Source organism: Zingiber officinale, chromosome 8A (assembly GCF_018446385.1).
Source record: "Zingiber officinale cultivar Zhangliang chromosome 8A, Zo_v1.1, whole genome shotgun sequence".
Lineage (NCBI taxonomy): Eukaryota > Viridiplantae > Streptophyta > Magnoliopsida > Zingiberales > Zingiberaceae > Zingiber > Zingiber officinale.
The window spans coordinates 13,835,859-13,859,389 of record NC_056000.1 but is presented as its reverse complement, the minus strand read 5'-3'; the positions used below and the strand labels follow the sequence as shown (position 1 = coordinate 13,859,389).

Below are 23,531 nucleotides of genomic sequence, written 5' to 3'. Positions count from 1 at the left end.
ATAACTCATTCTTCACTCGGCTCTTCATTTTGCCAAGGAGACGCAATATGTCCAATCAACCCCTAGGTTTGATCAGATAGGGTGGTGGGCCGGATAAATTAGTACTTAGCTTCAAACCTCATCTACAAGTTGCAAAGGACAGTCGCTCGGGTGGTCTGATCCCCCCTTCACATCTAACCGGTGCTACGAGGCCCGCTCGACCAACCTTACTTGGTTAGCAGTTCCAGGTCCGTCCGACCACATGACTTTAACTGTTTGACTTTTATCTTTACAAGTTAGCTGGTCTTTCTTAAGTTGACCAACTTTCTTGGGGTTCATTTTTATTAACGGATCAATCGCAGTTAAAAGTGAAAATAATATCGTTGATATTTTTATAAAATCACTCCCAAAGGGTATATTCGAAGATATGTGATCAAAGCTCAGATTAATTCTGTCAATGTCATGGGAGAGTGTTAAATTATAAAATGATATTTATAGAAGATTAAATTAATTTTAGTCTATTGCTTGTTTTCGAGAAATGTCCCTGAGTTCGTACGTTTTAGATGGTTTTAATGTATTATTGTTTTTCAAGACAATTTACTTCTAATTGATAGATATGAGTCTTGTACCTCTGTAATGGTTGTCAAAATTATCTGATTTTTTTACATTTTCTATAATTCCTTAAAATTTCTTATCAATAGAGTTTCCTTCACAGTTTGCCATTACGATTTTCTTGGAGTATCGGGAGTTTCCTCTATTCTGATTTTCTTTACCCCTGCTGGTGGAGTTGGCGGCCAACGGGAATGAGCCGTATTCTGATAGCCTACCTACGCTTGCTGGCTCGCTCGTTTACATGGTTTTCGCTCTGCTCATTAACTATTTTCTGATTCATGGTTAGAACTCGTGGCTTTGCTGTTTCCTACTGTTATACCTTTCCACTTGATGTCGTCTTTTGACTTTGGAATCTACACAGGTCATCTTGATCGTAAACAATTCTGTTTTAGCAAGGAATGTTATCATTGATTTATAGTTATATATCGTAAGTATTCCTTAATTCTGCGCTTGTAATTGGATTCATGATGAAATAGAGAAGGGAAATATCTTTAATTGTTTCGTTATTTTGAATGATTAGATTTGAACTTGTTTCAGTGTTTGCATCGCTAAAATTGTGATTGGAATTGGATTTCCATTTTTATTTTAAATTTTGCTTTTAAATCAATAGAACTAAAAATTTACCATGCCACTGTCACTTCTGTTACACGCTCATGGTTAGGAGTAAAATGGCAGTAGTTCAGGAGCATCTATGAGAAAGTAGTAAAAATCTTTTGCTTATCATTTTTCAAATATAAAACTGGTGCGTATTTTCAGAGGGTGCAGATTTTTTGTAGTTTGTTTTTTTACAAAAAATAAAAATCAGAATAAAGTGTATCCGTCTTCTTGACCATAGAGGATATGAGTCATAGAAGTATATAGGTTATTGCTTTTCATGCAAAAGTTACGTATATTCTACTCTTTTTGTTTTTTCTTTTCTTTTAGTGTTTTGCTTACGCTGTCCAAATTTAAAATCAAAATAGACAAAGTCACGTGAAAGTGTTCCTAAGACTAAAATTCAACTCTAGCGGCCCCATATCTCTGCTAAATCGTTTTCTCACACGATAGATACACACATTATTATCTCGAGTCCACAGAAATGATAATAATGGACTGTGATGAATGAGATGAGATTCCATCGACACCAGTCATTAAAAGCATTACTTGATTCTTTAGCTTATCTATTTTAATTGTTTCAAAGTCGAGTTCCATGGCGATCTTTAGCAGCAAGCTCGTCCTTTCATCCATTGTCCTGATCTGTTTTCTTTTTCCGGCGCCGGCAGTATCCACCGGCATCGACCACTGTGAAGGCACTCTGTACCCGGAGCTCTGCGTATCCACCCTCTCCGCCATCCCGGACATCCACGCCAAGTCCCTCCCCGACGTCATCTGCGCCACCATCAAAGCCTCCAAGACCGCCGTCAATGCCGCTAACAAGAACTGCTCCATCTACCTCCGCCACCACAGCTACACCCTCGATGGCCGCCAGCGCTACGCCATCACCGACTGCCTCGACCTCTTCTCGCAGACCCTCAACCAGCTGTCCGCCGCCTGGTCCCACCTCTCCCGTGGCAACGCCTCCTCCCGCGTCGAAGACGTCCGCACCGTGCTCTCCGCCGCCATCACCAACCAGTACACCTGCCTTGACGGCTTCGCCTACGTCGGCCACGATGGCGGCTACCGCCAAGTCATCGAGGGCCGGCTCTACCACGTGTCTCACATGATCAGCAACTCCCTGGCCATGGTGAGGAAGATACCGCGGAAGGTGCCTCGCCGTCGGGAGGCCCTGGATGGGTACGGCTCGGTGGACGCCGCCAGAGGGTTCCCGGAGTGGGTGTCGAAGAAGGATCGGAGGCTGCTGCAAGCGGCGACGAATGAGACGAGTGTGGACCTGGTCGTGGCGAAGGACGGGAGCGGGAACTTCACGACGGTAAGCGAGGCAGTGGCGGCGGCGCCAAACAACAGTAAGCAGAGGTTCGTGATCTACGTGAAGGCGGGGACGTATCTGGAGAACGTGGAGGTGCCGATGAGCAAGAAGAACTTGATGTTGATGGGCGATGAGATCAGAAAGACGGTGATCAAAGCAAGCAGGAACGTGGTGGATGGATGGACCACCTTCCGATCGGCCACTGTCGGTCAGTAAACTTTAAAATTGAATTCGATCTGTTCTCCTCCTCTGCATTTCCTTAGCTTGCGCCATAAATAGACAAATTCTTGCTCATGCTTAACCGCGTCCTCTGTAAAGCTTCCAACGTTACGAGAACGACTCCAAGCGCTGCAGTCCAATATTCTTTCGCCCGCAAGCAGCACTTCTGTGTCATCTCCTTTGGCGCCAAATTATAAATTTTGTCACAGATCGGACGAAAGGGACTGATCAATTATTGGAAAAAATAATATATATTATATATTATACTTGATGCGGTGACAAGGGTCACCAAGTGCGGGTCAAGATAGAAGTAATCATCGTGCGGGTCAAGGATAGAAGTAATATATGATGTGGAGGTTAAGATCAATATAGAGGTCTAAGTCAAGATGGTTAACAATAGAAAATTAATGGACTCATCAAAGATGGGCCGAGTGGAGATCTATTGCAATGGCCAATAGGGCATAAGGTGTTCGGTCGGCAAGGGGCATATTTGAGCAGAATGCCCGAACAACCAAGAACACTACGGTAAGAACATCAGATGTTCATATATCACAAAGCGAAGGAACATTAAGACGATCGGAGTGCTTGTCCAGTCGGATAAAAACAATCAACTGAGCCAAGGGATTATGAAGAAAATCGACAGGGTGGAGATCCCGACCACGTGGCTCCCTCACTCGGCTAAACAATGGGACCCCTCTCATATCTTCTAATATCATTTTGGGAGATAATGTCGTTGACAATGAGACATGATTAATAGGCGGATCGTATAATGGAAGCTTCTATTGTCTTGTCAGGATTTGCATGCCCTGTTAAGATATGATGCCAAAGCCACTTTTCTAACATGTCCTTTCATAGGACAATTTGGAAAACATGCACACGCCTTGAGGTGCGTGCACGTCGCCTGCTGGAGTGCTATATAAAGGGGGGTCCATGCACCAGTGGAGGTACGTATTATTCACTATTTACACCTGTGATTAATGTTACTCCACTTCCTTCCATTTTTCTGGTGACTACTTAAGCGCCAGAGGGCTAACGCCAGGGATCCCTTCCCTGGCTTGACATTGACGTTTCTTGTATTGCAGAGTGGAGCAAGGTCTACAAGTAGTCAATCCAGAAGTCACATCCCCAGCTAGCTTTCTTCATGATTTTCGGACAAGATCATATTGGCGTCGTTTGCTAGAATGTAGCCTGTATCGAAACGCGAAGATGGAGGGCATTGGACGACTCATGACAGTTACATTAACAAAGGAGGAATTAGATATATTGATATAAGCCCGAGCAACAAAAATGGTAGAGCAGCAACAATAGTAGGCGCTAGTTGAGCGCTAAGTACATGAGTCTGCGGCATCAGCAGCGGGGCAGTAAGACGGATATAAAGATCGAGCGGAACATGTATCCGTTCGGAGCTAGAAAAAGAAGCCGACCGACACATATGGGGGCACACCTAATGCGTCGATCCCCTTTCATCGCGCGTTGTTCTAGATTCCATCAGAGGAACAGTGCTAAGCTGACAAAGAACCGGGATCCTCTTCGGACGATGCACCCGTTAGGGATGCACTGAAAGGGAAAGCACCAAGAAATGATGATTCGCTTGAGTGGATCAACCGACAGTTCTCTCAGGGGATCCCTGGATGACCCCCTGCCTTGACATTACACCCTACTAACAATTGGGGAATACAATGGAATGACCGATCCGGGTGACCACCTGGCCAAGTTCGATAATGCGGCCACACTACATCAGTGTTGGAGTGTATACTGAAAGCCTAAGCTTTGTAAACATTCATTATGAATAAAGAATCACATTTGGTCTAATTATCTACATTTGTTTGTAGTTGTTCATTTAATTTATATTGTAGATAACATAGTATGTGGTGTCACATACAGAAGATGATGTTATCAGTACCTTATAAATTATAAACAGTAGCTCACGACCAGAATGGAAAGGAACAAACCATTAGAAGGTCGTAGTGTAATTAGGTATTAGTTTATCTTGACTATATAGTTACACTAGTATACTCAGAGTGTATTGAGTAGGACCATTTGAGGTCGTTCCTTTTATACTGACTTTATAAAGGAACAAAGACCTCAGTTATTATGGAAGTGTGTGCTCTTAATCCTAATATAATAACAAGCACATATGTTTGATATTTATTTCTTTAATTTATCAATGGGTGAGATTTAGTTCGATGAATCAATAAACTCGATAAATTGGGAAATGGTATCACTCATAGTGTGTGTTGTTGATTATAGAAGGAAACTGTGTCCTAGTGATACTAGGTTGATAATGTCCTCAAGAGGAGCTCATAAAGATTGTCATGTTAAACCCTGCAGGTGGACTTAGTCCGACATGATAATAAGGTTGAGTGGTACTACTCTTGGATTTAGATATTAATTAAATGAGTTGTCAGTAACTCACTTAATTAGTGGACATTCGATATCTTAAACACAGGGAGACTAACACACTCATAATAAGAAGGAGCCCAAAAATATAATTTGGGATTGGTGCGGTAGTTCAATGATAGTTCTCTAGTGGAATGAATTATCATTGATAAAATTAAGTTGTGTGTTCGGGGCGAACACGGGATGCTTAATTTTATCGGGAGACCAAAACCAATTCCTCCTCTCGGTCCCTATCGTAGCCTCTTATTTATAGAGTACTATACCCACATATACCCACCTTCTATACCCATCTAAAGGGGGCCGGCCAAGCTAGCTTGGGAACCAAGCTAGGGCCGGCCTAGGTAAGGTGGCCGGCCCTAGCTTGAACCCAAGCTAGTAGGGCCGGCCATAATTAATTAAAAAGAAAATTTAATTTTAATGTTTATTATTATGTGGAAGATTTAATTTAAAAGAGAATTAAAATTAAAATATCTCTTTTGTAAAAGATTTACAAAAGATTAAAGAAAGAGATTAGATCTCTTTCCTTATTTGTAGATTGGAGAGATGTTTTATTTTCTCTTTAAAATTATTCACATGTTAATAAAATTAAAATTATAGATATTTCCTTTTATTAACCATGAAGAGATTTTAAAGAGAAATTTTATTTTTTAAAATTTCCGGAAACAAATAAGGAAAGTTTTAATTGTTGATTGAAACTTGTCCAATTTGCTTCCTATTGATTTGGCCGGCCATCATTGTTTAATTGGGGAAATATTATTTTATTTTCTCAATTAAATCATGTCAAGGAAATTAAGGAAAATTTATTGTAATTAAATTTCCTAATTTACCTAGGCCAAGGAATATAAAAGAAGGGGTGAGGGTGCCTTCACAAGATACAACATCTATTATTCCTCTCCCTCTTTTGTTCCTTGGTGTGGCCGGCCATCATCTCCTTCTCTTCCTCTTGTGGTGGCCGAACCTCTCCCTCTCCCTTGGAGTTCTTGTGGTGGCCGGATACTACTCGGAGAAGAAGAAGAAGAAGGAGAGAAAGCTAGCATCTCTTGGAGCTTGGTTAGTATTTTGGTTTTTCTCCTTGGTAAAGCTTTTCTTTTGTGGCCGAACCTTGCTTGGAGGAGAAGAAGGTGGTTGGTGGTTTCTCATCTTGGAAGATCGTTGCCCACACAACGTCCGAGGTTAGAAGAGGAATACGGTAGAAGATCAAGAGGTTTTTCTACAAGGTATAACTAGTAATTTCTATTTCCGCATCATGCTAGTTATTTATGGAAATAATACCAAATACAAGAGGCTTACGTTCTAGTATTTCGAATATGTTTTTTCGAAGTTGTGTTCTTTTGTTTCTTTCTTTTCCTTGTGATTTGATTATTCTCTTTGGTTAACCTAAAGTTATTTTAGGAAATTAAATATTAGCTTTCTATTAAAGGTTTTGTCTAGTCGGTGGTGGTTGCTCCCATATCCAAGAAGGCCACGTGCCTCGCCACGTCAGTACTGGGAACCTTTTATGGAAATTAATATTTAATGGAATTAATAACTTAAGGAGACTTGGGTCGAACGTGTTAAGTTCCGCAGGAGATCCAAGTCAAAACCTAAAAGAACAAATAGATTAAGTTTTGGATCAAACGTGTTAAGTTCCGCAGGCGATCCAAAATTTAATTTAAAAGAACACATGGTAGCTAGGAAAAGGTTCAGACCTTTGTACAAAATTTTTGTACAGTGGAACCTATAGGTTTTCCGTGTAGCAACCAACAATCAGTACACCGAACGGAGTGAAGTGTCAGGTCTTCCTCACCACCCTTTCCAGATCAGCGCATCGCTGGATTAGACGATTGTCAGTCAGATCAATCCATAGCTTCAAAGACTTCCAAGCGGCATTCTTGCACTACTTCACCAGCAGTCGTCACTACTAGAAGACAAGTGTTAACATGTTTGCATTGAAGCAAGGGCCCAAGGAGGCATTAAGGGCCTATATTAAGCTGTTCAACTAGGTGGCAATAGACATTCCATCGGTCTCCTTAGAGATATTGGTAAATGCCTTCGCCCAAGAACTTACCGAAGGGGAATTCTTCCGCTCCCTCATTCAAAGGCCGCCAAAAGACTTCGACCACCTACTTAGGTGGGCCATTGAATACATAAATATGGAGGAAGCCCAGGCAGCGCGAAGGAAGTACTTGTCGAGCATACTACTCTCATGGAACAACGGTCAACTACTAATCATCAACCACTAAAGGGCCCCCGATCGGGAGTAGCATAGTCGCATCCGAAGCTAAGAACATATGTCATGCAGCATGTAGCAGCAGGTCGCTCGAAAACTGTGAAAGGCAAGTCATGGACGACGCACAATACACGCGACTACTACGACCTGCCATCGATTTCCCGTCGATCGGCTCCTATAGGATACCGTCGTCGCTCACTGAGTCTCGAGCGATGACATCAATGTCAGTCAGACGGGCGAAGTGAAGAAGACAGACTGGCGGACGAACAACGCCATCGTTAGCCTCAAAGAAGAAATAACGCAAGTCTCGTCCGAGCTTCTGTTAAGAAAACTAGGCCCTCGGCTCAGGAAGAGGAGAACCAAAATAACACCGCTCGGGGTGAAATTGAAATGATCGCCGGTGGGCCGACCAGCGGTGATTCCAATCAAGCGAGAAAGTTGCACCCTCAGCGACTAGAAATACATGTTGTTGGATGTAGTAAGGAGAAGGCTGAGGGACCTGAGCTCAGTTTTAGCCCCCGAGACCTAGAGGGAGTGGAGATCCCTCACAACGATGCCTTTGATCATCCAGACGATAATAGCTAACTATACCATTCACCAACCTTTTGTTGATATAGGTAGCTCGGTAATTATAATCTTTAAGAAGGCGTTCTACCAACTGCAAATCGACCGGAGTGAACTGTAGCCCATGATGACTTCGCTCTACGGGTTCACATGCAATGAAGTATTGCCGATCGACTAGAATTGGTTGGTCATATCGCTAGGAGAAGAACCTCTTAAGAGGACCAGGACAACAAATTTCATTGTGGTGGATGTGTCATCTGTCTACAATGTCATATTAGGTTGACTGGCCCTAAATGAGTTCTGAGCGGTGATATCCACCTTTTGCCAGAAGATCAAGTTTTTAGTAGACAACGAGGTGGGTGAGGTTAAAGGCAACCAATTGCCCGCTCGGAGGTGCTACGTCGAGATGGTCAAATCCAAAGCAAGGGTTGCGCGGAAGAGCCTGCGTCTAGAAATGAAGGCCATCATGGAAGAACCTCCCGTGCTGGTCTATAAGGAAAAGGAGGTTCAGATCCATCCCAGCCGATCAGAAGCCACTACATTTGTCGCTATCGACCTGACATATGAGAAGAAGGTAGAGCTAGTTGCCTGCCTTAGGCGAAACCATGATATGTTCGCCTGGTCAACACACAAGCTCCCGGGCATCTCGCCAAGTATAGCTCAGCACGAGCTTCATGTTCGACCAGACACTCAACCAGTGAAATATAGAAAGAGGGACTTTAGCTCGGAGCAGAATCAGATTATCCGAGTGGAGATGGAAAAGTTATTGGAGACTGGTCACATCCGTGAAGTACAATTTTCGAGCTGGCTTGTCAACGTCATGTTGGTCTCCAAACCGGGCAACAAGTGACGAGTCTACATCGACTTCCATGATCTGAACAAGGTCTACCCAAAGGACTTTATCCCTTACCTCGGATAGACCAAATGGTGGACTCCACGGCGGGGTGTGAGTTGATTTGCATGCTCTACGCATACCAAGGCTACCACCAAGTGTCGCTCGCTCATGAAGATCAAGAGAAGGGCAGCTTCATTACGGTCGATGGGACATACTGCTACAAAGTCATGCCGTTCGAATTGAAGAACGTCGGTGCCACCTATTAAAGATTGATGAACAAGGTGTTCCGATGGCAGATCGATCTTAACATGGAGGTATATGTCGATAACATCTTGATAAAATCTCTCCGAGCCGTTGACCTCTGCGCAGATATCGAAGAATGTTACCAAACTTTGAGGGCATATGGAATCAAGATGAATCCAAACAAGCACTTGATCGGAGAAAGGAGTGGCCGCTTTCTGGAATATATCATCACCAAATGGGGGATCGAGGCGAATCTGAGAAAGGTGAAGGCACTGCAGGACATGCCCCTGCCCCACAACTTGAAGGAGGCCCAATGGCTGACCGAACGGATCACCCTATTATTGAGATTCATCTCTAAATTGTCCGATCAGAGTCACCCATTCTTCAAAATACTGCACTGAGCGACGAAGTTCCAGTGGGACGCGGAGTACGATAAGGCGCTGGAGGAACTCAAGGAGTACCTTACATCCTTACCTATATTGGCGAAACCTAATACCGGCGAGCCGCTCTAGATTTATTTGTCATCCATAAAGCATGTGGTTGACTCGGAGTTGGTGTGGCAAAATGACCCTAAGCAACAACCTGTATATTTTCGAAGTCATATATTAAAAGATGCAGAATCCTGCTACATCAATCTTGAAAAATTGGCATACGCGCTAGTACTCGCCGCTAGGAGACTCCAACCGTATTTTCTATCACATCCGATCATGGTGATGACCAACAACGCACTGGGAAAAGTCCTCCTTAACCCAGAAGCATCTGGATGGCTGATCAAATAGACCACTGAGTTGAGCGAGTTTGACATACAATATCAACCGTGAATGACAGTCAAAGCACACGCCTTGGCTGATTTTGTTATCGAGGTCTAGAATGTTGAGCCGGACGTAACTTGGAAGATCTATGTAGATGGTTCATCCACCTAGCAATGAAGCGGAATCAGCATCCTCTTGATTTCGCCTTGGGAGAGTAGGGTGCAGTTATCAGTGCAGTTGGATTATCGGGCTACAAATAATGAAGCTAAATATGAAGCCTTGATAGCTGGCTTACATCCAGTTCGGCATGTAGGAGCCACAAGAGTCATCATCCACCCAGATTCTTAGCTGGTATCTTAGCAACTATTGGGCACGTTCGAGATAAGTAACACCTGACTCAAGTTATACGCCGAAGCTTTCGAGAAGTTGAAGACTAGCTTCCAAGAAGTAGTTACACAGAAGATCCCTCGGTCGGACAACCAGACCGCTGATGAGCTGGCTAAGTTAGTTAATTCGTTATCACCAATCATCATTGATAAGCCGATCGAACAAGTCTTACTGGTGGCATACATTGACAAGATATATGCGATAGAATTCCCATACGACTGGAGGACGTCGCTGATAAAGTTCCTCTGATCGGGTGTCACACCAGCTAATCAAGAGAAAGCTAGTCTGTTGAAAAGGAAGGTCGGACGGTTCACCATGATCAGGGATCAGCTATATAAAAGAACTTTTTTAAGGCCGCTTCTCAAGTGCGTCAAATCAGAGGACGTTGAATATATCTTGCAAAAGGTTCACCAGGGCTCCTACGGAAGTCACCTGGGTGGCAGATCACTGGCCCGAAAGATCCTGTTGGCAAGATACTTTTGGTCCACCTTGCAAGATGACACCGCTCAGACAATAGCCACTTGCTTGTCGTGTCAAAAGTATCATAATATCATGCACCGACCCATTGAGGAAATGAAAGTGTTAGTACCCCGAGGTAGTTTTGATGTGGCAAACCAAATTAGAGTTATGTCCTATTATGTTTTGATGCCCTGTGCCTAAGTGTGCAGGAACTTAGGAGCACAGGAAGTCGAGCGAAAGATGCAGCTAGCAAGAAAGACGACATGAGAGAGAGTCAACGGGCTCAGTGCGTCTGAGGGACGAGGTGCTGCGGAAACGTATGTTGGCGGACGAGAAGGAAGCGCGCGACATTTCCAAGGGAAAAGAAGCGGGAGCGGAAGGTTGCTCAAGAAGGCCGAAAAATTGGTTCAGGTGAGTCATATTCTGGATGATCGAAATCACCCAAGCGAGCTGAATCAGAGCAAGAGCCCGAACTAAAAAGTCAACCAAAAACTTGACTTGATTTGGGTGTTCGGACAGTCCGGGCGCCTAGATCACTTGGGTACCCCTAGGGCGCTTTGCCCAATGGGGGCTTGGATAAAATTCAACGTGTCGAAATCCGTTGCGATCTGGATAAAAATTTATCCATGTCAAGGCGGCTGGAACCCTTCCAGGAGCCTTGATCAAGGCTATAAATATAACTTTGATCCGAGTAGTCCAGAATCACTTGTACACGAGTTTCTTTAAGTGTTCTACTACTTTGTGTGCTTCCAACACTTGTAAGAGACTTCTTCACCGACGACGAAAGGAAAATTTGATTAGTGCTTTAAAGTCTTGGATTAACAACCTTCCCGATTGTAGTCAAATAAAATCGGTTGCTTCTTTTTTTATTAGTTTATCAATTCTTTTTATACAAGTGTTTTATTATTTCAAAAGATTGAGAAAGTTTTTATTTTCTTTTTGAAGGGCAATTTGTTGGACCCCGTGATAGTTTTGATGTGATCAACCAAGTTGGTTAAGTCCTGCTTTGTGTTTGATCCCTGTGTCTGAGTGTGCAGGAGCTTAGGAGCACAAGAAGTCGAGCGGAAGACGCAGCTAGCGAGAAGGACGGCACGGGAAGGGAGCTGATGGGCTCGGTGCATCCGAAGGACGAGAGAGCTGCGGAAGAGTACACCGGTGGACGAGAAGAACGTGCGCGGTGTTCGAGGGACGTTAAGCCGGGGAGGAAGATTGCTCGAGGAGAAGGCCGGGAATTGGGTTCGGGTGTGCCCTATTTCGTTTGGCCGCAATCACCCAAAAGAACGGAGCTTCGGAAGCCAAAGCGAAGAAGAAAAGGAGTCAAAAGAGGTTGGAAATTACTGTAGCAGGAACTTGAAGGCGCCTTAAACATGCATTGAAGGCGCCTTCAACATTGAAGGCGCCTTCAACATTGAAGGCGCCTTCAACATTGAAGGAGCCTTCATGCTTGTTGAAGGCGCCTTGAGCCAGGTTAGAATGACCGTTCGAGCACCGGATATAATTCTATCCACTCACCGAGCTGGAGGCGCGTTGGACCTTGTTGGAGGCGCCTTGGATCCTCGAGATAGAATTTCCAGAGGCTATTTAAAGACCCCTGGAGCTAGGAATTAAACAACAACTCAAGCAATCAATCGTGTAACCATTCCTAGCAATAGTTCTAAGCTTTCAAAGTGTAAAAGGCTTCTCCGCCTTCAGTAAAGGAGATTCTTTTTAGTGCGTTTCTCATTGCCGTGGATTAACAACCTCCTTGGTTGTAACCAGGTTAAATTCCTGTTTCTTTTCTGTTTACTGTTTTATTTACTATTGCACTAATTGAGTTGAAAACACGAGGAGGGTATAGTTTATTTTTAGTTTTCAGCAATTCACCCTCCTCTTGCCGGCCTCCGCTGCACCTACAATTGGTATCAAAGCCAGACCGCCTCAGAAGGACTAACAGTCGACTGAAGCACAACGATCAAGACTATGGCCAGAGCAAATATTCATCTCCCGAAGTTCGACGAAGACTTCGCCACATGGAAGCGCAAAATGGAGGTATTTTTTAAAACCGAATTTGACATTCTTTTAATAATGAAATATGGCTATGCAGTTCCGAAAGATAAGGAGGAAAATACCTGGACAAAAAAGGAGCAAGCAGATTTCGTCGCCAACAGAAAGGATGAGTTCCACCTACTCAGCGTTCTGCCGCCTCAGGAGGTAAATCGGATCGGAAGCTATGACTCCGTGAAAGATCTCTGGGAAAAATTCCTGGAGCTTCACGAAGGTACCTTCGAAGTAAAACTAGCGAGGCGCGACATCCTCCGGACCCAGTTGATGAACCTCCGGATGAACCAAGGTGAGAAGGTAGCGCAACTCCAAGCGAGGATCAAAGAGCTGATTACTCAACTCAACAACCTTGGAGAAGAAGTAACGAACCGAGACTCAATCCGGTACGCGCTCAATGCCTTCCCGAGAACTCTCGAATGGGCCTCCTTAATAGATGCGTATTACATCTCTAAGGACTTCGAGGTAAGTACTTTAGAGCAATTGTTTTCCACTTTTGAACTTCACGAATCTCGAGTTTCAGAGCCCAAAGGAGTAGAGAAGACCAGTCAGAACATTGCCTTAAAGGCAAAAATGAACATTTTTGGCTCCGAAGCCTCGGTCGACGAATCAGAAGCGGCACTACTGGTAAGACGCTTCAATAAATTTTTTAAATCTAATAAATTTAGATCGCAGAGGCATGAGAGAAAAAGAAGAACTATTCGTTGCTACAACTGCAACGAAGAAGGGCACATCAAGGATGACTACCCGAAATTAAAGAGCAAGCAAAAGGAGAAGGCAAAGACCAAGTACAAGAAACCAGAATCCTCCAAGCACAAGAACCTGAAAGCCACTTGGTCAGACTCATCCTCCGAATCAGAAGTCGAAGAATTCTCGGGAATAACACTGATAGCCAACCATCAGCTAGAAGAAACGTCTAGCTCAGAGATGAGCATCGATAAAGGGGGAGGAACATCAGAAGAAGAAAGCATCAGTGAAGGGGGAGCGTCACCAGATCAGGTAAGTAAAGTACGCAATCTAACCCCGACTCAGTCTTTTAAATTTATCAAGTCTATGTCCAAAGAATTAGATCAATTAGAAAAAGAAAATGTTGAGTTAAATAATATCTTAGATAAATTTAAATCAGAAAATGAAAGTTTAAAATCAGAAATTGAAAAATTGAAATCTGTTGCATGCTTAAATCATTTTCCAAAATCAAAACTAAAGATTTATGGTAATTAAATTGGTACATTAGAAACCATCAGGGTCAACTTAGAAAAGTGCCCAAGTATTATGTACCCCCTAATTTTTTGTCTAATCCTGTAGGAAGGAACCTTTATTGGGTTCTAAAATCTTTGCTGATTTAAATTTCTCTTTTAGTTAAAAGCTTACAGTGAGAAAATTAAACATTGAAATTCTTTATAGAAGTTTTGTCTAAGGAAGTGGTTGTTGCTCCAATAACCAAGAAGGCCTAGTGTCTCGCCACAACCTGGAAGCTAAAATATTGAAAGAAAATGTTTAATTAACTTTCTAAAAAAGCATTAAACAAAAATTAAATAATGCTTTGAAAGTTTTTTCAAACACGTTTGAAAATTTCTAAAAATCGATTTTGACTTAGAAATTATTGTGAAAAATTCATCTGACTTGAAATCTTTTGAAAAATTCAAAAATTTATTTGACTTAGAAAATTTTTTCAAAAACCTGATTCTTATCTAGAAATTTTTTTTAGAAAAATTCAATTTTCTGAAAAATCATTTTTGTTAAATAAAAATTCTCTAAAATATTTTTTGAGTTATCACCCCGTTTTTGTTGTGATCAAAAGGGGAGAGAAAGGTTACAATTTAAGGAGAAAGGTACAAGTTAAGGGGGAGTTAGAAAGTTTAAAATTTTAATATTTTTTTAAAAATGTGTTGCAATTTTATTTATTGCAAAACTTATGCTTAACATGCTAGTTTAGTAATTTTTCTTTAAAAATACTTTTTGTGTCTGTTTTTTACCTTAACTTGAACTTGGGTTGATGCACATCAAAAAGGGGGAGATTGTTAGACCCCGTGATAGTTTTGATGTGATCAACAAAGTTAGTTAGGTCCTGCTTTGTGTTTGATCCCTGTGTCTGAGTGTGCAGGAGCTTAGGAGCACAGGAAGTCGAGCGGAAGACGCAGCTAACGAGAAGGACGACACGGGAAAGGAGTTGACGGGCTCGGTGCATCCGAAGGACGAGAGAGCTGCGGAAGAGTACACCGGTGGACGAGAAGAACGTGCGCGGCGTTTGAGGGACGTTAAGCCGGGGAGGAAGACTGCTCGAGGAGAAGGCCGGGAATTGGGTTCGGGTGTGCCCTATTTCGGTTGGCCACAATCACCCAAAAGAACGAAGCTTCGGAAGCCAAATCGAAGAAGAAAAGGAGTCAAAAGAGGCTGAAAATTACTGTAGCAGGAACTTAAAGGCGCCTTAAACATGCATTGAAGGCGCCTTCATTGCTTGTTGAAGGCGCCTTGAGCTAAATCAGAATGACCGTTCGAGCACCGTATAGAATTCTATCCACTCATCGAGCTGGAGGCGCCTTGGACCTTGTTGGAGGCGCCTTGGACCCTCGGGATAGAATTTCCAGAGGCTATTTAAAGACCCCTGGAGCTAGGAATTAAACAACAACTCAAGCAATCAATCGTGTAGTCATTCCTAGCAATAGTTCTAAGCTTTCAAAGTGTAAAAGGCTTCTTCGCCTTCAGTAAAGGAGATTCTTTTTAGTACGCTTTGTTGGGGTTGCAAGGTTGCAAACATAGTCCCATATTGAAAACACATGGGAAAGATCATGAGTTTATAAGAGAAAAGATATCTTCATTGGCATGAGGCCTTTTGGGGAGAGCTCAAGAGCAAATCCATGAGGGTCTAGGCTCAAAGTGGGCAATATCATGCTATTGTGGAGATATCTAAATTCTTTATTGTGTTAAATATCTTATTAACAGTAATCAAGTCGAGTCTTCCAGCCTTAGTCAAATCTAACTGGACTAAATGACTTAACTTGACTAACCAAGCGAAAGCTGCTGCCCTCTAGGCAATCAGCAAGTAGCTAAAGGTTAGACATTTGGTGAAGGAAATGAGAATATTAAGCATGCTGGTACTTAAGGGCTCTGATACCAATTGTAGGATCGAAAAGAATTTAGATATCTCCACAATAGCATGATATTGTCCACTTTGGGCCTAGACCCTCATGGATTTACTCTTGGGCTCTCCCCAAAAGGCCTCATGCCAATGAAGATATCTTTTCTCTTATAAACCCATGATCTTTCCCATGTATTTTCAATATGGGACTATGTTTGCAACCTTGCAACCCCAACAATCCCCCCCTCAAACAAAGGACCATAGGCTTCCCACGTCCGATCCTCGACCCACCAGATCTTCCTGCCCCTCGGTTCACCCGACCTACTAGGACTTCATTGCCTAGTCGCAACTAGGACTTTCTGCCTGGTGTCTGGTCCTCTTGATCCGAACATAGGAGCCCCCACTTTCTTTGTTCGAGATCAATATTGTACCCACATGGCTCAATCAGACCATAGCTCTTGTGCATAGTCGGTAGTTAAACCTTCTGGCAGTCTGTGCTCTGATACCAACTATTAGGATCGAAAAGAATTTAGATATCTCCACAATGGTATGATATTGTCCACTTTGGGCCTAGGCCCTCATGGTTTTGCTCTTGAGCTCTCCTCAAAAGGCCTCATGCCAATGAAGATATCTTTTCTCTTATAAACCCATGATCTTTCCTATGTGTTTCCAATATGGGACTATGTTTACAACCTTGCAACCCCAACACGCTTCTCATTGCCCTGGATTAACAACCTCCTTGGTTGTAACCAGGTTAAATTCTTGTTTCTTTTTTGTTTACTGCTTTATTATTTTACTATTTTATTTACTATTGCACTAATTGAGTTGAAAGCACGAGGAGGGTATAGTTTATTTTTGGTTTTCAGCAATTCACCCCCCTCTTGTCGGCCTCCGCTGCACCTACACAATTCACCTCCTCTTGTCGGTGATACGGCTCCTTACAGAATGTCTCCATGGTGTCTTGTTAATTTGACCAGTAGGGCATGGATATCGTTGGACCATTTCCAATAGCAACCGGTCAACGCAGATTTCTACTCATCACAGTAGATTATTTCTCAAAGTGGATGGAAGTCGAGCCGTTAGCCAAGATAACCGAGCATATAGTTATCAAATTTATATGGCAAAATATCTTATGTCGGTTCAACTTCCCTCGCCGTCTCATCTCAGACAAAGGAAGACAGTTCGCAGGATGGAAGCTCAAGGAGTGGTGTGAAGGCTATGACATCGCACAAGCTTTCACCTCAGTGGCTTACCTCTAAAGCAATGGCCAGGTAGAAGTCACCAATAGGGAAATCCTCAGAGGGTTATAGGCTCAGCTCGACCATGTTGGAGGCAGCTGGGTCGATAAACTCCCCAGCGTATTGTGGGCCCATCGCATCACACCAAGAGAGGTGACCGACGTCACCCCATTCCATCTGGTTTACAGAGGTGAAGTAGTAGTTCCAGTGGAAGTCAGGGTAGAGTCTGACCGTGTGCAACTATACGATGATGGAAACACCGAACAGAGACTCATGAAACTCGACTTGGTAGATAAAGTACGGGATAAGGCCGCCGTCCGGCTCATGGCATACAGGCGGCGCATGAAGCAGAACTATAACCGGAGATTAAAATTAGTGATAAGTCATGTAGCGACTATGAACACCGGTCCTACTACCGATTGACAGAGAAGATTCTCACGCACAAAAGTAAAGAGGTCATTCAGAATACACCGAAACAGACGGTCGGATGACTCGTCAACTAGTTACATTGACGAGCGGAGGTACAAGAATGCATACTTAGAAAATTTTCACAAAGTGCTATGAGGTGGTTAAGACACTAAACAATCCCATGGGGCCAAACGGTGATGCATGGAGGAACACTTGCAAAATTTAACAAAAGGAGGAAGCGTCGAACGCGCATTCATTCATTTACACATAGAAAATTGTTTACAGAACATCTGGAGAGAGTACAAAAGGCGACTTGTGAAACAGAGAGGAGGGTTACTCGAGATAGTCAAGCACATCGTCCGACAATGACTTGGTCAACTTTTCTTTGTTTATGATCTTGTTGGTCAACACAAGAGGGAGATAACCGCCATTCTTCAGCTATTAGAGGGTTTTATCAATGCCAAAATTGAAGAGTCGAAGCACCCAATCAATGAGCCGGTCGTTGAAGGGGTCCGAATCGAGATAATCATGCTTGAAAACTTCAAACCATCCGGGCTCTGCATTTTGGTAAATTTTGAACGCCGCTCGGGATGCCTCCAACTTGGCTTTCATCAAAGCTAGCTCGGCATCCTTGGCGTCGAGCTGAAACTTAGCAACCACTTGCTCTTTTGATCGACTCTCCCACTCGATGACTAGAGCGGCCTCAACCTCCTTCAGATTTTATGCCAAGACCCTAGCCTCTTTATTTTTAATCTCTAAATTCTCTATGGCACGAAGGTTTCGGGTATTGGCGGAATTGATTTTGGACTCAAAGCTACTAGCCTGTTTATTGAGTCGCTCAATTCGCGAGGCCTACTCGGTACTCTGGTTCTGCTCAACTTGAAATTGTTCAGAGCTCCTGTCCAGATCGGCCTTCAATTGAGCCACCTCTCTAGTCAGCTGCTCCAAACACGCTCGGGAAGCCTCTGATGAGCCGCTCGGAGTGCGCAGCTGTTGGACTTCATGCTCTAAAAAAGCTAGCCTTTGGCACATGACTATGCTCTCAACCCAGAACAATAGTAGCAATAAGTTAGTAAGCGCTGAGCAGGAAATAAGCAAGTAAATAGAAAAGCAATATACATACTCCAGTGACCCTCTGAGTATGAGTGTCCATGAGCTACCCTAGGGAAATACTAGTCGCACAGGCCCAAGCATCGTCCTAGACTTGTGGTAGCGGTCCTTGAATCCTGATCCAATGTTTGGGGGAATGGGGCTCGGCGTTGTCCGGGTGGCGCCACTCATTAATGGGCAAGTAGAGGATGGTCGTTATGTGTCTCTGGCTGCTCGGACCAGAAGACTAAGAAGTCGCTTGACCTGTGGACTTGAGCATTGGGGATGGCAGGATAGTAGATACCTGTGTGGCCGGTAAGGAAGAGTGAGGGGGAATATACGCGATAGGCGGTGCGCATATGGTCCTCGACGACAACCCGGATAGAGAAGGTGTCTGGTCAGATGACACGGGAGTAGGAATTGGGATGACCACCTGCTCGGGAAAGGCGAGTGATGAAGTCTCACCTCACTCAAAGGAAGGGCGTGAATCGGTACGGACGGGGGTCTGCAAGGTGGAAGTGACTGAACGGGAAGAAGCTTCCCCACGATGCCTCTTGTGTCGTATCAGAGGTTCACCAGAGGTGGCCAACTTCGAGGGCACCGCGATCGACAACATTGAAGGTCGATCAGGAGGAAGATTAGCTGTGGCAGCCGCGATATCGCTAGCCGCTGTCTAACTTGCTCCAACCTCTATGGATGGCACATGGCTCCCTCCCACCCCATCGGTCGAATCATCGGATTGCTCGACCGGCTACAGGCTGTGACTCTACAACTCGGCGACGCTTGCGGCATTAATCTCCGCATCCGTGAGTTTGTTCTTGCCGCTCAAACGTGCCCTCGGCATGATTTGAGCTGCAAACAATGAAGAGAAATTAGTTAGATTCAAAGATGAGGATTGGACAAAGCATACCTAGGGTCATGGGTAGTCGCGTGCGGATTGAGCTCAACTCGAACATGTAAAGGACACTCTCCAATAGTAGTTGGTGGATGTGATACTTCTAACCGGCCAAACTGGAAACTGCTTGGAGATAGTCTGATCAATTTCAGTATCTCTTGAGCGACGGAGGTTTCCTTACTTCCATCTGCTAGTCGGTCGGGAAGTTTGGCCGAGCGGGAAAGCGAAAGAAAAAATAGTGTTCTCTCCAGTGCTTATTAGAGGTGAGCATTTTTTTTTCAAAAAAGACAAAGCCCACTTTTGCTTGGAACCAAAAGGTTCCTGGCTCGGACAATTTGGGATAGTAAAAGTAGTGGAATATTTGGGGGACCAAGAGGATGTCGTGCAGACGAAATAGCACGACCACCCCGCACAACAACCTAAATAAATTAGGCACCAATTGGTGTAGGGATATATGGAAGTATTTACACATGACCGAGAAGAAAGGGTGAACCAGGAACCATAGATCGATGCAGAACTAATCCTTGAAAAAGGGTAAAAGCCCATCAGGAGGCGAATGAGGCTGGTCATAGGCTGAAGGTATAGTGATTTGATAATTTGAAGGGAAACGATACGTGAGCTTCATCTGGTCAATTTCATCACCATTGAACTTGGACTCGATTGAGGTATACCATAATCCGAGGACAGGCGAAGGAGATTGAGGGGAGATAGCCATAAGAAATCAAGAAAGAAGCGAGCACGAATTCAACGAAGGAAAGAAAGGAGAGACTTACTAAGAAAGGTCACCGACGAAGATGAGGAGGAAGGGAAGCATCACAGAACATGCTCGAGATAAAAAACACGAGGAAGTGTGAAGACGATGACGAGTAAATAAGAGCTTATAAAGCCTAGTGAACGATCGCTCTGAGTCGTCCGATCAAGGGTTATGAAAAATAAGGACGAGATCTGGCTGTAGAATTTGAAAAGACGCATGTCACATCATCAATGGATATCCGCCTGTCACGTCAAGTGTGCAACGACAGAGCGTGGGACACATGGTAGCCAGCGACGAGAAGCATTAATAAAACTGAATTAAAAGGCATGAGCGATGTGCTCGGCCAAAATGGTGAGAGATTTGCACAGTCTTCAAGAAATCGAGATGGTGTTAGCAACTATTATGAGCGCTCATCCAAGAAAGCGATGAGATGTGAAGAAATCGCTAAGAGTCGCTGCCAACCATCCCGATCGTTACAGATCTCTGACCATATGATAGTCAAGCGACGGCTCAAAACTCAGTCTTGTGAAGCAAGATCTGAGCGGCAGCTACACACTCAGGTCAGTGAGATGAAGCAGAACGGCGACTAAGAAGATTATATAACCCGATTGGAAGGTCACCAAACATGCTACCTATTCAGTCTATCGGACTTACAACCTCCTTCGACTAGACATGAGGGAAAGGCTTGTGATGCGGTGATAAGGGGTCTACCAAGTGAGGGCAAAGGATAGAGGTAGCAGATGACATGGAGGTCAAAGTCAAGGTCAATGTGGAGGTCAAAGTCAAGGTGGTCAACGCCAGAAAGACAACGGGTTCACCAAAGGTGGCTCGAGCGGAGTTCTACTGCAGTGGCCAATCGGGCATAAGGTGTTTGATCGGCAAGGGGCCTGTTCGAGCAGAATGCCCGTACAACCAAGAACACTACAGCAAGCAGATGCACATCATGGAGCGGAGGAACGTTAAGATGATCGAAGTGCTTGTCCGGTAGGGCGGAAAAAATTAGCTGAGTGAGGGATTATGAAGAAAGATTAGTTGAGGTCGATAGGGTGAAGATCCTCGGTCGAGCGACTCCCCCTCTCGACCAAACAGTGGGACCCCTCTCCTATCTCTTAATATCCATTTGGGAGATAATGCCGCTGACAATGAGACATGATCAGCAGGCGGATCATATGATGGAAGCTTCTATTATCTTGTTAGGATTTGCATGCCATGTTAAGATATGGTGTCAGAGATACTTTTCTAACATGTCCATTCATAAAACAATTTGGAAAATGTGCTCACGCCTTGAGGCACGTGCACGTTGCTTACTGGGGCGCTATATAAAGGGAGGTTCATGTGCCGGTGGAGGTACGCGTTATTCACTATTCATGCCTATGCTTATTGTTGCTCTGCTTCCTTCCATTTTTTCGGTGACTGACTTGAGCGTCGGAGGGCCAACACCGGGGACCCCTTCCCTGGCTCGGCACTGATGTTTCTTGTGTTGCAGAGCGGAGCGAGGTCTACAAGTAGTCAACCTAGAAGTCACATCCCCAGCGAGCTTTCTTCACGATTTCCGGATAGGACGGGCTAGGGAAGAGGTCCCTAGCGTTGGCCCTCCGACGCTCAAGTCAGTCACCGAAACAGTAGAAAACGGAACAACATAGCAACAAGGAAAGCACAAGCGTGAATAATAAATAGTACATACCTCCGCCAGTGTATGGACCCCCTTTATATAGTGGCCCAGTGACAATGTGCATGCTCCTTAAGATACGGGCATGCTTTCCTAACTGTCCTATGAAAAGACATGTTAGAAAAGTGTCTCTGACACCATATCTTAACAAGGCATGTAAATCTCTGATAAGACAGTAAAAGCTTTCGTCGTATATTTCGCATGTGGACCATACCCCTATTGTCAGCAGCATTAGCTCACAAAGAGATATTAAGAGATACGAGAATGGTCCCACTATTCGACTGAGCGGGATAGCCGCTTGGTCAGGACTCCTCTGCTCGATCGACATGTACTGCTTTTCCCTGCAATGACTTAGTTCAGTAGATTGTTTTCGTCCAACTGGACAAGCGCTTCGGTCACCTTAACATTCTTCTGATCCGTAATAAGTATTTGATGTTCTTATCGTAATGCTCCTAGCCGGACGGACATTCTGCTCAGACAAGTCACCTGGTCGATCGGACACTGCATGCCCGATCGACAGTTGGCGTCGATTTTCGTTCGGCCATCTTTAGTGAGACTGTTGACCATCGCTCACTACCATTGACCAATTTAATTTTAACTTCCACATCTATTGCTATTTCCACCTCTGATCCAGGCTTGGTGGTCCCCTTTTTCGCCACATCATCTACTAGTGTAATTAAAACCATGTTATGCCGACTTTATTGATTGATTGATCAACACGTAATTAATGAATTTTGTGCATTTGTAATTAACACTAATGGTAAATGAGCAGCGGTGGTGGGCGACGGATTTTTGATGCGCGACGTGACGGTGGAGAACTCGGCCGGGCCAAGCAAGCACCAGGCCGTCGCCCTCCGCGTAGGCGCCGACCTCTCCGCCTTCCACCGGTGCAGCTTCGTGGGAAATCAGGACACCCTCTACGTCCACTCCCTCCGCCAGTTCTTCTACGACTGCGACGTCTACGGCACCATCGACTTCATCTTCGGCAACTCCGCCGTGGTGCTCCAGAAGTGCAGACTCTATGCCCGCCGTCCTCTCCCCGGCCAGCAGAACTTTTTCACGGCACAGGCACGGGAGGACCCCAACCAGAACACCGGCATCTCCGTTCACAGATGCCAGGTCAAGGCGGCCGCCGACCTCTTACCGGTGCAATCCAGCTTCCTCACCTATCTCGGCCGGCCGTGGAGGGAGTACTCCCGCACTGTCTTCATGAAGTCGTTCCTCGACAGCTTGATCGATCCGGCGGGGTGGTCGGAGTGGGACGGGAGCTTCGCGCTGAGCACTCTGTTTTACGGGGAATACAAGAACAGTGGGCCGGGGGCGACAACCACCGGCCGGGTGAAGTGGCCGGGGTACAGGATTATCAACAGCTCCACCGAGGCGAAGGCGTTCACGGTAAAATCCTTCATCGAGGGGGATCAGTGGTTGACTTCCGTGCCTTTTCTCCCTGGATTAGCATAAATAGAATCATCGATCGATCGTTTATAATTAGATGTCTGGATGCTTTCATTAATTAGTTGGGATCTTAATTTAGTTTAGCATTTTGAATAATTTGGCCTAATTTCATCATGTACTCGATCGCTACCTACTACCTACTTCGGAATAAATGGTTTGATTTCTTAATCATTTTATTTAAGTTCTTATGTGGAAATGAAAGTGGGTGATCGATCAGGTTTGGATTCTTTTTCGCTCCAAATTTAATTTCATTTAATTCTGTTTTTATCATAAATTTGGTCGGAAAGAAATAAACATTTTCTACTGCATTTTACGTTTCGGCAATTTACCAAAAGGCGTATT

At 44.3% G+C, this 23,531-nt stretch overlaps 1 protein-coding gene across 1 annotated transcript; it reads left to right on the top strand.

Moving 5' to 3' along the window:
- The first annotated feature begins 1,648 nt into the window (after positions 1-1,648).
- On the top strand, positions 1,649-23,331 carry LOC122008512 (pectinesterase-like). Its single transcript, XM_042564263.1, has 2 exons — positions 1,649-2,705; positions 22,507-23,331. The coding sequence occupies exons 1-2, from the start codon at positions 1,781-1,783 to the stop codon at positions 23,193-23,195; spliced, it is 1,614 nt and encodes a 537-aa protein (XP_042420197.1). The 5' UTR covers positions 1,649-1,780; the 3' UTR covers positions 23,196-23,331.
- Positions 23,332-23,531: the final 200 nt, after the last annotated feature.

What these genes read in the sequence shown, in the direction of transcription:
- LOC122008512 (XM_042564263.1), top strand. Translation starts at nt 1,781, where the DNA reads ATGGCGATCTTTAGCAGCAAGCTCGTCCTTTCATCCATTGTCCTGATC. An exon ending in CTTCCGATCGGCCACTGTCG is followed by an intron (nt 2,706 to 22,506) that starts GTCAGTAAACTT and finishes GTAAATGAGCAG; the next exon opens with CGGTGGTGGGCGACGGATTT.